The 17,079-nt window shown below is 46.5% G+C and overlaps 1 protein-coding gene across 1 annotated transcript in view; it reads left to right on the forward strand.

Annotated features, from left to right (window-relative positions):
• Spon1 (spondin 1) overlaps positions 1-17,079 on the forward strand; it is a 308,671-nt gene that overhangs the window by 281,900 nt on the left and 9,692 nt on the right. The window contains exons 7-11 of the mRNA XM_075971948.1: positions 1,485-1,549; positions 13,167-13,368; positions 14,794-14,934; positions 15,333-15,408; positions 16,481-16,663. Coding sequence (XP_075828063.1) covers positions 1,485-1,549; positions 13,167-13,368; positions 14,794-14,934; positions 15,333-15,408; positions 16,481-16,663 — 667 coding nt within the window. The remainder of the gene's footprint in view (positions 1-1,484; positions 1,550-13,166; positions 13,369-14,793; positions 14,935-15,332; positions 15,409-16,480; positions 16,664-17,079) is intronic.

Consider the following 17,079-nt stretch of genomic DNA (forward strand, 5'->3'; position numbering starts at 1 on the left):
TTTCCTCCAGCCACAATGGACAACCTAGGGAGACTGCGCTCAGACAGACGCTGTGAACTCTGTCAGCTTGTCCCAGCTCCTGCCTCTCTCCTCATCTAACCCAGGTCACCAGAGGTCCAGACAAACTGGGTGTGGATAAAGCCCCTTCCTTGCAGAGGCCTGTGCATGCCCCCTTTCCTGATGGTGGCCAAGGCCTTCAAGCATGGCTCTGAGGACAGAAAGTAGCTGTGAGGCAGGCGAATGGGTCTCTGAACTCAGAGGTCTGTGCAGTTATCAGCACAGCTCTGTCTGTAAGGAGGTTGCTTGTTCGTCCCTGCTGCCCAGAACCGAAATAATCACACAGAAATTAATTAAATCACTGTTTGGCCTAGTAGCTCTAACTTCTTATTGGCTAGCTTTACATCTTAATTTAACCCATCTCCACGAGGTCATGGTCTATCAGCAAGGTTCTAACGTCTGTCTGGGGGAGGGGGGGGCTACATGGCTTCTCTCTGCTCTGCCTCCTTTCTCCCAGCATTCAGCTTAGTTTTCCCCCACCTATCTCTATTCCCTGCGCAGGCCCAAAGCAGTCCTTTATTAACCAATGGTATTCACAGCAGACAGAGGGGAATCCCACGTCATAACTCTTCCTGCCCCAGTTGGTGCTATTCTGGTTGTTCCTGTGTGTTATGGTTGATAGTGGCTGAGCTGCTGGGTCCAGGCTAGGGGAAGGCAGCAACTGAGGCCAATGAAGTCCAATCTGAGGAGATCTGGAGATGATTCTGGAGCTATGCAGAACTGCTCATGACACCCTTCACCTCTGTGTGTAACTGAGAGTGAAAACCCAACTCAATCTCAATGTCAAGTCAAACAAGACCCGAAGATTCTGACCTTTGCCGCAAGACGACCACATAATGTTTGCCTCCAAAATACTAATTCTCAAATCCTTCCTCAGAAGTTATTTGAGGTCCCCCATAATTTAATGATGCTCTGTATACTGTCCAATCAAAATAGAGCAGATGTCCCGTGGGGAAGGAGTGTGAGAGCTTTGGTCTGGCCTTCCTGTCTGTGAGAGTGGTGTCTCCACAGCAAGAGGGTGCCTCGGGGTGGCAGCACTCAGGCTAAAGTGCTGGCTGCCTTAACAGAGCCCGATGACCAGCGTTGACCTGGGCCAGGCCCCTCGCAGTGTCTGGACCCTGTGCTCATGACTCAGCCCTTCATTCTGAGCAAACGGGGAAGTCTAGCCAATAGAGGTGAAGTCTGGGTTACAGCTGGATCCAATGGGGAATGGGCTAGACGGAAGAATTCCGGTGTAACTGGGATTATCCATGTACAGATTACACCTATACACTGGACCCCCAGTGCCACCTTCTGGTGTCGCTGGAGGAAAAATGGCTCCACCGCACACGGCAAAATAAAATAAGGATAGACAATTGGACTCCACCAAATCCCTCTTGTTGCGTAAGCCTAGCTCACTACATTAAACATGTGTGGTTCTCTTGCAGAGTGATGAGGTCCTCACCGTCATCAAAGCCAAAGCGCAATGGCCAGCCTGGCAGCCAGTCAACGTGTAAGTACCACTTCCCCTCCCGGTCCCACCTTAGCCTTGCCCTAGAAGCCGCCTGGCTCACCACTTAATGTAAGTTATGCCATTACAGTTAGTAATACTTCTCAGAAGAGCAGATAAGGAGGCTTTGCCCATGCGGGAAGTCTTGTCTTCTTGGGAACGTAGGTCTGGCCTCTGTTTTCCCCAGTGGTCCTCCATCCACCACACAGAACCAACTCAGACATATGAGTAAGCATGGCATGTTCCGTGTGTCCTCAGCCCAGAAGACTGAATACACATATGTTCTATTCTCTGGCAACTCAGATGTGCTCACTCTAAGCAAGTCCCAGTTCTCCGTCCCTCTCTTGTCTCTGTCAACCCTGTCCCTTGAGAATTATCTGCCCTGAAGTCTTTGGTGGCCCAGGGGGTTCTGCCAGTTTCAAACGACCACAATCCCAGATAGGCAGGTGGATGACCAGACCACAGATCAATACCAGATGATGGATGGATGGATGGATAGATGGATGTATGGTTGGGATGGAGAGAGAGAGAGAGAGAGACAGAGACAGAGACAGAGAGAGAGAGAGAGAGAGAGAGAGAGAGAGAGAGAGAGAGAGAATGCAATAAATAGAGTAATAAACAGAATGGATAGAAAGATGCAGAGAGGGAGAAAGAGAGGTCAGTTTGGGAAATACCTCTTTATAGATGGTCAACACTGAACTTAAACTCATCATGCCCAAAATGGAACTCTTCGCCTTCACACAAACCTGTTCTTAGCCGGCTGTGGGAGGCAGAAGCAGGTGGATCTCTGTGGCTTTGAAGCCAGCCTGGTCTACAGAGTGAGTTCTAAGTTAGACAGGGCTACATGATGAAACTCTATCTTCACATCCTGCTCTTCTTCATGTGGGGAGACACCTAAAGTGCAGTACTCACGAAACCTCACTTCCTCTCCTACTGTCGCACAAGTCAGGCCTTGCCTGGCTGTCTTCTACGGTCAGGTCAGACTTCTGTCAGACTCCCATTCCTGACCTGCTTCAGGTCATTTTACCGTTTCCCATAGTTCAGCTCAGCAGCTGTACCATTATACATGATTTTTTTCAAGAATCTGACCTTGCTGTGTTCCTCCTCTTCTTGGCATCTTTCTGTTCATATAAGCATCCACCAAAAGCCCAGTTACCTCAGACTACCCTAATGGTGACCTTTTACAGATGTTGAAACTCAGATGTGCCCCTTCTATGACAAGCCCAGTGCTACCTTCTAGTTCTGTTGAGGGTGGAATGAGAGTGTTGGCCATATCCAGATGTGGCCCTAACCCACCTCTTTAGAACAAGATCCACAGATTCAGTAATGACATAATCATTTTCTCACCTTCTAATACATTTCTCTCTTTTAGTCAAGCTTCTGATCAGCCTGAAACTAATAGCAGAATATCAGTAATAAATTAGCTCTTGTCTCACAATGACAGGAAACAAAATCCGACCTCCACTTCACCCCGAATCCTTCAAGCAATGACAACTGAAGCGCTTCATTGATTCAGTAGCGACTTACTGAGGTCTCCAAAGACAGGCTCCACAGTGGGGAGTGGGGAAGGGTACTGTGGTGAGGAGAACTCTCCCTAGCGCCAGCCCTTCAGTGGGACGGGTATTTAGCAGATATGTATATGTAAAGGAAAGTCATGGTGAGGTCAGAACGAAGAAGAATACAGCACATTCAAAGCATTAAAAGGTTTCTAATTTCTGCATAACTAGATGCAGAAATCAAAGGTGAACTGCGTGTGGGGCCAAGCTGTGCACCATTAAAAAAACTTAAGAATGGTGGGGTCGTCAGGAGGTTGGGGTAGGAGAGACATGGTCAAAGTATAGTAAGTATTTGTATGACGATATTCTTGTGGAATCCAGTCCTCTGTATAATAAGTATACCAATAAAAGTGGAAACTTTTTAAATTTTTTTCAATTAAAACACTGAAAAGTTTTCAGCAGAATATGATCAGAACAGCATTTGAAAATCAAAAGGCAGTAGCAATGCCAAGACCCCGATATGAAAAGTTTGATGAGGTGGGAAGGACAGGCCGGCAGCTGCAGAGAGCCAGGAGGGAGGTGACAGCCACTCCTGCTGGGATGGCAAGGATGGGAGGGGGAAACGTTAGAGATGCCACTAAGTGATAAGATGGAGAGGGTAAAGCTGACAGCTTTGGTGACAGACTGAGGGACAAAAAGATGAGGGAGACAGAGTGGTCAAGATGCTTCTCAGGTGTGGGGCTGACCCAGCTAGGGAACTAGTCCCATCCAGGACTGGGGACATTAGATGAAGTTTGATGGGAAGACCCATGAGATCAACTGACCATGACATGTTGTTAAGATGTCCTCAAAACGTTTATGTGAAAATCAAGTACCCAGATCATTACGTAACTTTGAATTTCAGGGCTAAAATCTCTGCAGATGTAAAACTGAGTCAAGAATGAATGAGAGACTTTCCAAAGAAGCTTAGGAATAAGAGGCAAGGACTTAGGACAGAGTCCCGAAGCCTCCCCACTCTTCCTGGTGGAGAAAACTTGCCTTCAAAGGAAACCAAAAAAGAACAGCAAAAAGGTCCCAAAGAAAGCTTGGTTTCTCTAAACCCAGAAAAGAGTGTTTGAAGAGAGTGGCCAGCAATGCCCAAACCAACAGAGACATGAAGTTAAGTCAAGACTACATAGTATTCTTTAGATTCACAGACATTAAGGTCATTGTGACCTTCTACTGTGGGATGGGGGAAACCCTGCACACAGAGGGTGAAATCGGGACAGGGTGAGGTTGCAGAGTCACAAATACAAATGATTCAGTTAAGCCTGCGCGAGAAGACTAAGGACTGCCTGGACTGTGGCTGCAAAGAGATGAAAATCAATCAAGCAGAGCTGTGTGTGTGTGTGTGTGTGTGTGTGTGTGTGTGTGTGTGTGTGTGTCGGTGTGTCGGTGTGTGTCTGTGTGTGTTGGTGGCCCAGAGGTGGTTTTTTTGGTTTTGTTTTTGTGGGGGGTTCTCTTTTATCTTTTTCTTTTTCCAAGATGTGAAAGGCTTTGTGAAAAATTGAAAGACGTATTATTTGGGGATACCTTCCCACACTTCACCTATCCCTTAGACTTCCTGAGACCCAGTGGAAACAAAAAAGATTAATTGATGGCAAACACTCAGCCCCCCAAACACCCAAAACCTTTCCACTCCACACTCTGGGCTTGGTAAGGGAAAGGAATTTTCCTTTGATTTGCCCAAACCCTCGACTCCCCTTTCCTTTTCCAAATCTCATTAGGAAGTCAAATTAGGAAGCCTACAGGCAGCCAAGTTTTGTTTTGCCCTAACAGCCCTCCCCCTCCCCTGAAGCCTGCCTGATGGAGGTTAATGGGATTCCAGCCTCCCCAGCCCGGTGGAGAGCCAGGGTGACCTACTTTCAAAGTCCCGTCTGTTGAAATGGACTTGTTTTTCAGCATCTTCATCCCATTCCCAGTGCCCCTTCTCAAAGGACAGTCGTGAGTGAACAGATTAGCTGGTGACTTGTTTAATTCAATAAATCAACCCAGCACAACTGACAGCCCTCTGTTCAGGTAGAGACAGGAAAAGACAAATTCTGGGCAAAGCCACATCCTTCACTGGTTCCTCACAGTCACAAGTGGAAAACAGTTCCTACAAATCATTCTGAATTTGCACTACTCTGTTCCTCCAGGGTGGTCTGAATGCTAAGAATTACCGGAACTTTCAAAGATATTTATCTCCTGGAAAGGACTGGCATTCCCCCTAAATTATTCCCATCCATTCTTGGTTATCTCTGGCTTAGACAGCGGCCCGTGTTTGTGAGGTCTGCGGTGTAGAGACTGAGTCAACTTCTCTAGAAATGAAATCAGAAATATCTTCCATTTAAATTAGCCCCCGGGTTCCAGGGCCCCTCCTGCTTCCTAGTAGCATCACCTGGGTCCATCCACACTTTCGGGGGAGTGAAGGAGCACGGACTAGAGCAGGTGGTAGATCTGCGTGTCCAGATGGACTTGGAGTCCCAGATGCCTTATGGTTAGAAACGAATGTTGCAAGAACCTGACAAACCCTGAGCAGCCAACTCAGGGCTTCAGCCAAATGAATGGCTTGGGCGCCCCCTGGTGACTCAATGGAGTTTCTGCATATGAGAAAAAGGAACTCGTGAGACAAAACTAAACTTTTAGGGACTGTTCCAGGTATCACTGGTGTGCACCTGTGACTAGAAGTCAAGGATTGGGGTCTAGATGAATCACAAATATCATGTCTTGCCTCTTTTCCTCATGTTGTGTTTTGGGAAATTTTGTTGCAAATGAGGCATAGTATTGTCAGGAGCCATGGAAGCAATTTCTTCACAGTAGGTGAGGTTACAAACACCCGTCCCTGTGCCTCATCCCATACGCCACACTCTCTCACAGGACTAAAGAAGACGTGTCTCCATGTAGCCACTTATTTTTAATTTGTGCATGTGTGAGTTATCTGGTCATAACTTTCCTGACACTTTCCAATAACGCTAGATAGGAACATTTTCAAAGACACGCCATTTTTCTTGGGACCTGAGGTGTTAAGATTAGCATCTTGAATGTCCCCCAGAAAGCTAAAGGCTTGGTTTCCAGCTCGTGGCACTCACGGGAGGTGATGAAACTTCAGGAGCTGAAAAGAAGCTAGGCCTGTGGAGGTCTGTACTTGGGAGGTCTAGGGCCCAGCCAGCTTCTCTTGTGGCTCCACCATGATGTACTGTCGGCCACAGTCCCACAGGCACATGGTCAAGGGACACGGACTCAATCTCTGTCACCAGGAGCCTTTCTTCTAAGATACTTTCCTCAGTTGTTTGTGACAGTGACGGAAACCTAGAGCAAGAAGGGCCACAAGAATTTTTAAATCTCAGAGTGTGTGCGTATAGATGTCATGACATATCTTAGGGATAGGACCCAAGTCACAACATGCAACATGTCTCATGTGCACCCTCTACACACGGAAGAGTCTGCGCAGTATTTTAATGCTCCTGCAATTTGACTGTAGACTATCGCATGTGGCTAAGGGCGGAATTCTCCACCTGGGTTTTGTGTTCCTGATCAGGAAGGCTCAGATTTGTGGCTTTGAAGATTTGTAATACTAAGCACACACCATTCTCTCTACTATACAGAGGTTTCGATTGATGTATAATTCAGTCGGTTTCCTTTGCAGTTGCTTTTCCTGTTTCAAATCTAAGAAAGGTAACATTGCTCTCACAGAGTGTTTTCTCAAATGTTTGGTGTTTTTCTACTATCTAGATGTTTTCTCTTTGGTTCTAGAGCTCTTGTCTGCTGTATGGTGTTCGGTATGAATCCGGTATTTTCATTCTAGCGGTCTGACACCACTTGGTGAGAGCTCTTTCCTCTCAGGCTCCCTTGAGTAGATGACTTCATGCAAGGGCAGTCTCTAGACTCTCCATTTCGGGCCACTAATTTCCATTTCTGTTTTCCTTTGAATATCCTATTATTTAAATTAGACATGTCATATACTCTGAATGTAATAATCTGTATCAACTCTCTCTGCTTTAAAAAAAAGGATTCATATTTAAATCCTAGATAAAAGAAAATTAGGACATCAAATTGGCAAAATGTCATATCTTGGAAGACCTGGCATCAAAAGAGCATAAATAAGAACTTTTTATTAAAGTTTGATTAAATTAAAGAGCCCCAGTCCTGGCTAGCATTTCCTAAGAAAAAGTCACACATGATGCTTATCCATTTCATTATTTTAAATAAGGTTTTTTTTTCTAAGAGAAATAATAAATACTTTGAAGCGACCTTTAATTAAATTTGAAGGTCAACGGAAATAGAAAAGCTCCACATTCATTTCCTAGATTAGTTCATTTATTTCAACAAACATTTGGAAGGAGCCCACTGCATGCTAAGATCTCTACCAGGCACCAAAATGTAGCTGAAATAACAAGGGGGGGAGGCCTCTACTCTATTGGCACCTAATGGGGAAAGTGACATTAAACAAGAAATTCTGAGTGACACATTAAGTCAGCGAGCAAAGGTAGGCAGGCACGCTGAGCAGTGTGGGAGAGTAGGGGAAAGGTCTCTCATGCAAACACTGCAGCACCTGGGGGAATTTTCTCATCCTGGATAAGAGAAAAGGACAAGGTGTGTCTAAAGATGCTCCTACACCCTTCTGCATCCAAAATTGCCACGTTACTCGACAGAGGGTCAGGCATTTGGGGTCCAGCTTTCCATCCCTTGAAGTCCTCACCAGGCCCTGCAGGCTGTTGGCTGTGTTGACTGAAAACGCTTCTGTGGGGTCTTGTCCTTGAGCGGTGTCTCAATCACATTGATGAATACCTGGCAAAAAGCAACCTAAGAAAGGATAGGTGTGTTTTGGCTCATGAGTTCAGGGGGTGCAGTTCACCAAAACAGGGAAGGCAGTAACAATGGGAGCACGAGGTCACTGTTGCCAGGCACCTGCATCCAGGAAGTGCAGAGATGCAGACTGGTGCTCACCAACTCACTTTCCCCTTCCTTCCCTTTTGGATTCCGTCAGGGGTGTCAGCCCATGGATGATGCTCCCCACATTGAGAGGGGTCCTCAATTAGTCTTCTTTGGAAACAGCTTTTCTTTTTTAAAAAAAAATTATTTATTTATTGTGTATACAATATTCTGTCTGTGTGTATGTCTGCAAGCCAGAAGAGGGCACCAGACCTTATTACAGATGGTTGTGAGCCACCATGTGGTTGGTGGGAATTGAACTCAGGACCTTTGGAAGAGCAGGCAATGCTCTTAACCTCTGAGCCATCTCTCCAGCCCTGGAAATAGCTTTGAAAACACTCAGATCCTGCGATCCTAGGTGGCTACCAATATAGTTGAGCTGACATGAAGACCAACCATCACACAGACTTATGTCTGTGAGGTGCCCAAGTACCAGTTTATGCCAGATTGGAGTCATGGTGGGAGGAGTACTATTCTCTAGATTCCTCAGTAGAGCTGGATTCGTCGCCTTAGATCATCATTGTGAATCATGTCACTTGTGGGGTTCAGGATAACATGATTATCTCTGGAATCACATACTGGGGAAGTTGGGGAGACAGCAGGTCAAGTAGTAAGTCTTTGTGGCAAGGAAGGAAGAGGGCTACATCCCAGGGGAGTGCTGATCAGGCACTGTAAAACAGGCCGGCCACTCAATATGAGGCTGGATACGCAGTGCCACGGCTCAGACTGGGGGCCCTGTGGAAGTTGCGAACAGAAGTTCCCCAGGGAGCTTCTTAAAACAAGCTGCAGCCGGCTGGGAAGATGACTCAGTCAGTGAAGTGCTTGCCAGGAAAGTTGGAGGACCAGAACCCACATTTTTAAAATGTCAGCTGTGGTACCACATGCTTATAATCCCAACACTAAGGAGGGGAAATAGGTAGACTTGGAGCTTCCTAGCCAGTTGGCCTAGCCTACTTGAGGAGCTCCAAAAAAAAAAAAAAAAAAGGGCAGCAAATGAGAAACCACACCTGAAGTTGTCCTCCAGCCTACACACACACACACACACATGTTCACCGCCGCACATGCACACACACCATGTATACATGCACATACCAGATACACAAAGAAGTTGTTAAAAAAAAAAAACAACTGGCCCACAATCCAGAGGAATTCTTAAGGAACATGAGAAGAGGAAATTGGGTCCCCATATGTACCTAATCATACAGAAAGATAGGTGTGTCTTCAGGTGATGTCTTACTGTTCTCTTGCCATGGCAAAGCACCACGACCCACAACTTATAGAAGACTTGGCATTTAATTGGAGACTTGCTTACAAGTTTGTGAGGGTTGGTCCACTATTATCGTGGTGGGGAGGGCAGTGGCAGGCAGGTGTGGTACTAGAGCAATAGCTGAGAGCCCTGAGCCAAAAGCAGGAAGCAGAGAGAGAGAAAGACTGGGCTTGGTGTGGACTTTCGAAACCTCAGAGCCCATCAACAGTGACATACCACCTCCAAGAGGCCACACCTCCTAATCCTTCTCAAACAGTTCTGCTCTCTGGTGAGCAAACATTCAAATAGATGAGCCTATGGGGGCCATTCTTACTCCACATATACAGGTGATAGGAGCTTTGAGACCCAAAAATGGTGAGCAGGATTTTTAGGATCAAGAAACAATAAGACAAATTCCATCACTACCAGATATACATGTTAAGCTGACCCACTGGGGTCCTCCATACCTGGGGAGCACCAATAAAGCCCACCCCTGAGGAACTCCCCCAAAAAGAAATTGTTGGGAAGCCATTTTAATTATAAGTCTGGGGCAGTGGTGGCACATGCCTTTAATCCCAGCACTTGGGTGACAGAGGCAGGCAGATGTCTGAATTCGAGACCAGCCTGGTCTACTAAGTGAATTCCTGAACAGCCAGGGCTACACAGAGAAACCCTGTCTCAACAAAAAAAGAAAAAGAGAATTATAGGTCTTTTTCTACAGAGGCCTGCAGGACATGTGAGCACCAACAGACTATGGTCCCTACCCCCTCCAGTGGGTTGGAAAGGCTCCTGGAGGAGGTGACACATGGAACGTTTGAACTTGAGCTGCAGGAGACCACCCCCAGAGCTTGTTAAAACAAGTGACTGGGCCCTACCCCACACCCCTAATTCCCCAAATCTGTGTGGGGCAATTTAACCTTTGTTTCTGATAAGTTCCTGGGGGAGCCAAGGACCCACACTTTCCAAAGTGCTTTAGTATAGAAGTAAATGCCAGGACCCTGCTCCCAGGCTGGGCACAGGAAGGTTCTAGGAGCATGGGGTTTGGGGACAACATCCAGCCCTTGTTGGCCTGATGATGCCGAAGCCAGGCTCTGACTTTTGCTCCATTCATGTTCCAGAGCCTAGAATGGTAACAGCCACAGTGGGAAGCCTGCTCAGAAAAACCTCCACACACCCCCTTGTGATCTCATATTGAACTCATGGTCTTTTTCTCTCCACAACAGAGAAAAACCAGTGTATTTTAGCCAAAACGCCCTGCACCAGAGGAATTTCCGATTTTGAAAACAGTACATGTACATATACATGTATGTAATATACATACATAAACATAATCATGTATCTTGGGGATGGAATCCAGGTCTAAATGTGAACCCATCTGTTTCATATACACCTTACAAAACAGCCTGAAGATAACTTTGTACAATATTTCATTAATTTTTTAATTAGCGTACAAAGGTTCCCTCATGGCGTCTTCAGGTGTGTGGCACACTTATTCACACCTACCCCGCTCCTCACTGCTCTCTAGCTGCCTCTGCCTGGCTCCCCGAAGTCTTTGCCTTCTGTTCTCATGGGCACGTGTTGAGTTATTTCCTCCTGTGCTCCTTACCCTCCTCTCCCATGATCCCCTTTCTAGTTTCATGACCTAAAGACACACACACACACCACACACAAACCACAATCACAAGCACACACATCTGTATATAGTTTTTCTATAGATAAGATAAAAACTGCAGTATTTGTGAGTGTGACTTGTTTTGTTTAACGTAATGCTTTCTGGCTTTAAGCATTTTCCTGCACATGTCGCGGCTGAATAAAATTCTATTGTGTATGTATAAAAGTTACCCATTCCTCTGGTGATGGACATTTAGATGGGAGTCATTGGCTGGTTATATTACAAATTTTCTAAGAATCTTGTGTATGCAACTATTTCATGATACGGAATTTTCTATTTGTGGGATTGTGTCAGCACCCAAGCTGCTGTGGAGTCTGGAGTATTCCAGCTTTGGGGTTTTCAGAGCAAAGATGTTAAACCTGTGGATTATAATCATAGCAGAGGTGCCAAGCACTGGACTGGGCAAACTATGCAGGAGAGCTGGTTACTCCCTGTAACCTCTGACACAGACATGTGATCCCCATTTTAAAGGTGTGGAAGCCGGGGCCAGAGAGATGCTGTACAAGCAAGGGGACTTGAGTTCAGGCCTTCCGGATCTCACAAAAAACTGAGCATGGCTGTGTGTGCATATGACCCTGGCACTGGGGAAACAGGAACCGGTGGGTCCTGGAAGCTCACTGGACAGCGAGTTTAGCCTTGGGTTGAAAGAGAGATGCTATCTCAAACAATAAGATGGAGAATGATAGAGGAAGACCTCTGACATGGCAAGGTACTAGCATCCACATATATGTGCACATACATAAAACACAAATAAAAATATTTGGAAAATGATTTTGATGCTCAGACATGGAGAAGGACACACCGCTCCATGGGATGCTGTCAAGACACACACCTAAGCTTTCCTCCCCTCTGCTTGTTGGTTGGTTCCATTTGTCTGCCAAGGGCCAATGATCTAAATGAGGGGGACCCATTGGGTCTGGAACCATCACTCTCTAGGCTGGGTGAGGGTAGGCAGAAGCGCAGATCTCAGCAGAAGCCACAGGGTCTCTCAAACAGCAAGGGCTGACCAGCTACCAGATGGAATGAACAGATCAGTTGACGACTAGCCAAGGATTCCCCACAGCTAGCGGCCTAAGGCTGCAGAGTTATGCCAAACTACCTTTAAGTCTTGGCCCCTGCTACCCAAGCTCATTCATCCCAATACACGTACATTGCCTCTCAAACAAAAACAGGGTCATAATTCTGCCCTTAGCATGACTAATGAAGGGAAAATGGAATAGGATGGATCTGTCACCTAGAATGTGCTAAGAGAATGGGACTCTTCCTCCACACTCTCTTCCTGAGCCCCCTCCATCGTCTCTTACAATGCAGCCTCTCTTGAGATCTTGCAACCTAGAGAGATGAGGCTGAAGAGCTGCACATGGTAGCTGGAGTCTGGAGACATTGTTTCCAGTAGCTGAAATGTTTAGCCAAAGGTTTCTAGCTCTCCAACTCAACTGGTAACCAGGGCAACCAGATGGTGCAGGTCCTTGCCTTGGGTGATCTCTTATGGTAAACAGAGGCAGAAGGCATGGAAGACCTTTGGTACTCTGGAGATCTCAACTGAATGGGAAGGAGAAGACTTTAGGAACTGATAGTGGAAAGAACATTGACCTTGAACTCATGTTTGTGTGGATCATTGTCTTCATTCTGTCCTGCCCCTTAATGTTGTGACTTTGGACAAATTCTATAACTCTCTTGAAGAAGTCAGAATCAGAATCAATATTCCTTGCTTTAGTTCTGATGTAAAGATGAAATGAAGGTATGTCTTAGGACCGTGGAATAGTTACTGTTTGCAAAGTTCATCTCACATCCTAGACACACACACCTGATTTCCCAGAGCTTTACAGTGCAGTGAGAGATGCATCAGTCCACAGCTAAGCAAATAAATCATAGTTGGAAATTCTACAGAGGTGTTCAAAAATGGACAGTGGGGGGGGGGGGCTGGAGAGATGGCTCAGTGGTTAAGAGCATTGCCTGCTCTTCCAAAGGTCCTGAGTTCAATTCCCAGCAACCACATGGTGGCTCACAATCATCTGTAAAGAGGTCTGGCGCCCTCTTCCGGCCTTCAGGCATACAGACAGAATATTGTATACATAATAAATAAATAAATATTTTTAAAAAAATGGACAGTGGGAGGCATAAACCACGGATGCCTGAGGAGTCTCTTCCCTCTCTGTCCCTCTCAGTTTCTAACAATGGCCAAGCCACACGACTCCCAAGTATGTGCACAGCTCATCCCAAATGTAATAGCCTCTGTATTTGGTTTTCTAGGAGAGCAGCACCCTCAGCTGAATTCTCAGTGGACAGGACACGCCACTTAATGTCCTTCTTGACCATGATGGGCCCTAGTCCCGATTGGAACGTGGGCCTGTCTGCAGAAGATCTGTGCACCAAGGAGTGTGGCTGGGTCCAGAAGGTGGTGCAGGACCTGATTCCCTGGGACGCTGGCACTGACAGCGGGGTGACCTATGAGGTAGGTGTGTGCCCACAGCAGAAGGCAGAACTCCTTAGCAACCTCTTCTACTCTGCCCTAATCTAGGTGTCTAGGGTGTAACTCAGCTATGTCCTAGAAGTCCCTTGTGGCCAGCATTGTTCTGTGTACCAACTGCATTAAAGTCTGGAGCCATCACAAGGCCAAGGAGGGGGCTAGGTTGTTAAGAGCACTCATTGTTGTTAGGAGGACAAGTTCAGGAGCTGGAGAGATGGTTCAGCGGTTAAGATCACTTCCTGCTCTTCCAGAGGTCCTGAGTTCAATTCCCAGCAACCACATGGTGGCTCACAACCATCTGTAATGAGGTCTGGTGCCCTCTTCAGGCATGCATGCAGACAGAACATTGTATATATAATAAATACATTTAAAAAAAAAAGGGAGAGAGAGGACAAGTTCAGTTCCCAGCCCCTGCAAGGCAGCTAACAAGCATCTTTAACTCCAGTTCCGGAGGATCTAAACCCCTCTTCTAACATCCATCCATGGGTACCAGGCGCACAGGTGGTATGCATACAAGTATGCAGGCAAAAAACAAAATAAAACTTTAACATGTAAAATAAATAAATCTTTTTAAAAGGTATTTTTAAAGTCTGGAACCATCAGAAAACCAGTAAGAGAGGGACAGGCAGTCAGCTACTTCAGTGACATTCTTGCTAGGCAAGCAGGAAGGAGTCAGTTCCCCAGAATGTAGGTTACAAAGTCAGGCAGGGTGGCTCATGTTGGTGATCCTAGTGCTGGGGAGGGAGAAACATGTGGATCCTGGAGCTTGCTGCCTGCCACACTCAACATTCTATCTGTAATCTGGGGCTGCCTTCTCACAGCAATGACAGAGCTGAGTAGTCACCAGGCACAGCGTGACTCACATCTGACCAGACACGAGAACAGTCCGCTGCCTGGTCCAGCAGAAAAAGCCTTGGATCCAGGTCAAGCTGGCTCAGCCACTTCTAAGCTTGGATGACCTCTTTGGCACTTGGCTCTTCCAGCTGGCCGCAAACTTCTGGTGTGCGTAGAAGCTTCTAAGATAGGGAGATAGGGTTATGGATTTCCAAGCACAGGGTCTATACAAGTCGAATTCCATGAATATACCTTTTTTAAGATTTGTTTTACGCGTGCAAGTGCTCTGGCTACATGTACACCTTTACACCAGAAGAGGGCACCAGATCCCGCGACAGATGGTTGTGAGCCACCGTGGGACGGCTTGGAATTGAACTCAGGACCCCTGAAAGAACAGCAGTGCTCTTAACCGCTGAGCCATCTCTCCAGCCCTCGTTACACTTCTTACATTCCAACCAGAGCATGCTCTATTTAATCCCCAAAAGTCCTAGTAGAGTTTTTGTTCTGATCTCAATAAACACATTACTCTGAGGTTTTCCCATTGTATTTCTCACGCTGTCTGTTTTATTCCTGCAGTCACCAAACAAGCCCACAATTCCTCAGGAAAAAATCCGACCCCTGACCAGTCTGGACCATCCTCAGAGTCCTTTCTATGACCCAGAAGGTGGGTCCATCACACAAGTGGCCAGAGTCGTCATCGAGAGAATCGCCCGGAAGGTACCGTGAGGAGGGCCATTGTTCCTGTACACCTTTCTAGAACCACTGGAGTCTCTGCTTCCTAGCAGCTCTGGATATGGGATTTCTGGGCCACCTGAGGTCTCAAGCATGAAAATTATCTTTTAGAGTGAAGCCGGGTTCAAATGAATGATTTGATCCAAGCAGATTAGTTTATCCTAAGTTCTACAATCAGTTGCTAATGTCTGCCATAGTCAGGATATCTGTTTAGTCAATGCTTTTTTTTTTTTGCATTTCTTTTCACTTAAGCTATAAGTTCTGTTAGCCCAGAACTCCACTATCACGTGGGTTTTGTGCCAAGGAAACATTAGAATTAGGTATTCCAGCTCTCCCTTGAACATTCTCTTTTCTTGACTGTCTACTCTCCATTTCTTTGGCAGGGAGAACAATGCAACATTGTACCGGACAATGTGGATGATATTGTAGCTGACCTGGCTCCAGAAGAGAAGGATGAAGGTACGCTGTTCTCTTCTGTCACAGGTGGCAACATAAACTGACACAGCGTTCCCATCTCTGAAATAATCAGGATGCCTGGAGGCAGGGGAACTCCGGTGTCTAAGCATGTGCTTAGCATGTACCAATCCCTGGTCCCTATTTCCAGTATCATAGCCAAAGAAAAGACTAAAATCCAAGGCCAACATTAGGTACTAATATAAGACAATTGGTGGAGGAGTGACATTGGAGCAAGTATTAACATTAGTTCTCTATGACGGCCATGGAGACGGCATTTGGTGGGTTTCGCAGTATCCAGACTGCTGTCTGCTTTGCTGCTTGTCAGGCGGAGACAAGTCCATCTCCCTATCATCAAGGACAAAGTCCAGGTTTGACAGTCAGGAGAGAAAGGCAGAGACTTGGTTTTTAATTTCCTCACAGAACCTTGACTTCATGAATCTGTAACCCTGACAAGAAGCTAACCTTCTCATCTCTCTTCCCTCCACTATGAAATGGGTATCATAACAAATGCTGCCTCCGAGAAAATGAGAATCAACAGGCCCAGTTAAGTGAGGTTCTTAGGATGCCAGCACAGGGCAAGTGCCTGGGGAACTGACACTTGTGGGTGGAGCCAATGGAAAGATGTGTGAGCTTCTCAAAACTGCCCATGAAATGCCCACCTGCTTGGAAACAATGCCTGCCAAGGGCAGGTGGTGTTGGGAAGATACACAGGTACAGAAGGATCTTACAGGAAGAGAGGAGTCCCTTGTCATTAGATATTTACCAGCAGGAATTTTTTTTAAAAAAATTATTTATGTGTATTGGTGTTTTGCCTACGTGCATGTCTGTGTGAGGGTGTCAGATCCCCTGAAACTGCAGTTGCTGACAGTTGTGACCTGCCATGTGGGAATTGAACCCGGGTCCTCTGGAAGGGCAGATAGTGCTCTTAATTGCTGAGCCATCTCTCCAGCCCCTGGAACATCAAGGGAACAAAACATCTGCTTCTGTCCCTAGAACACACAGATAAGCCTTTATGCAGAGAGCAGCCATGACTCCCACAGGCTCCCAGGGAGAACATGTCAAACACTCTTTGCAGATGACACCCCGGAAACCTGCATCTACTCCAACTGGTCTCCGTGGTCGGCCTGCAGCTCTTCCACCTGTGAAAAGGGCAAGAGAATGCGGCAACGCATGCTGAAGGCGCAGCTGGACCTCAGTGTCCCCTGCCCTGACACGCAGGACTTTCAGCCCTGCATGGGCCCTGGCTGCAGCGATGAAGGTAAGGTAAGGCTAGGCCAGCCGGAGAAGACTGGGAAGAGAGGCCCGCCTAGCAACATGGGTCCCTTTCGCTATGTTCCCAGAGAGGCATCATGGTCATTCATCTCCATTGCTCCAACCAGAGCAAGGGCCTCCTACAGTATCTTGAGGTCTCTGAACACACAGCCCAGCATATAACAAATTTCCGAGACTCACCCTTCTTCCTTCATGCGTTACTTGAATGTCACCTAGACCAAAATGCCTGTCAGGAATTTGTCGGAGTCAGAGGATTTAGTCAGCAGTTGATTGATCTCATGTACTTCATGGCACCCCAGTAAAATATGGTGGTAGAAGAGTGATCTACTTTCTCTAGCTAGACCCCACTTCCTAAAGTCTCCCCAATACCCCCAATCACCACAAGATACTGTTAGAATTAAG

Source organism: Microtus pennsylvanicus, chromosome 5, assembly GCF_037038515.1.
Source record: "Microtus pennsylvanicus isolate mMicPen1 chromosome 5, mMicPen1.hap1, whole genome shotgun sequence".
Classification (NCBI taxonomy): Eukaryota; Metazoa; Chordata; class Mammalia; order Rodentia; family Cricetidae; genus Microtus; species Microtus pennsylvanicus.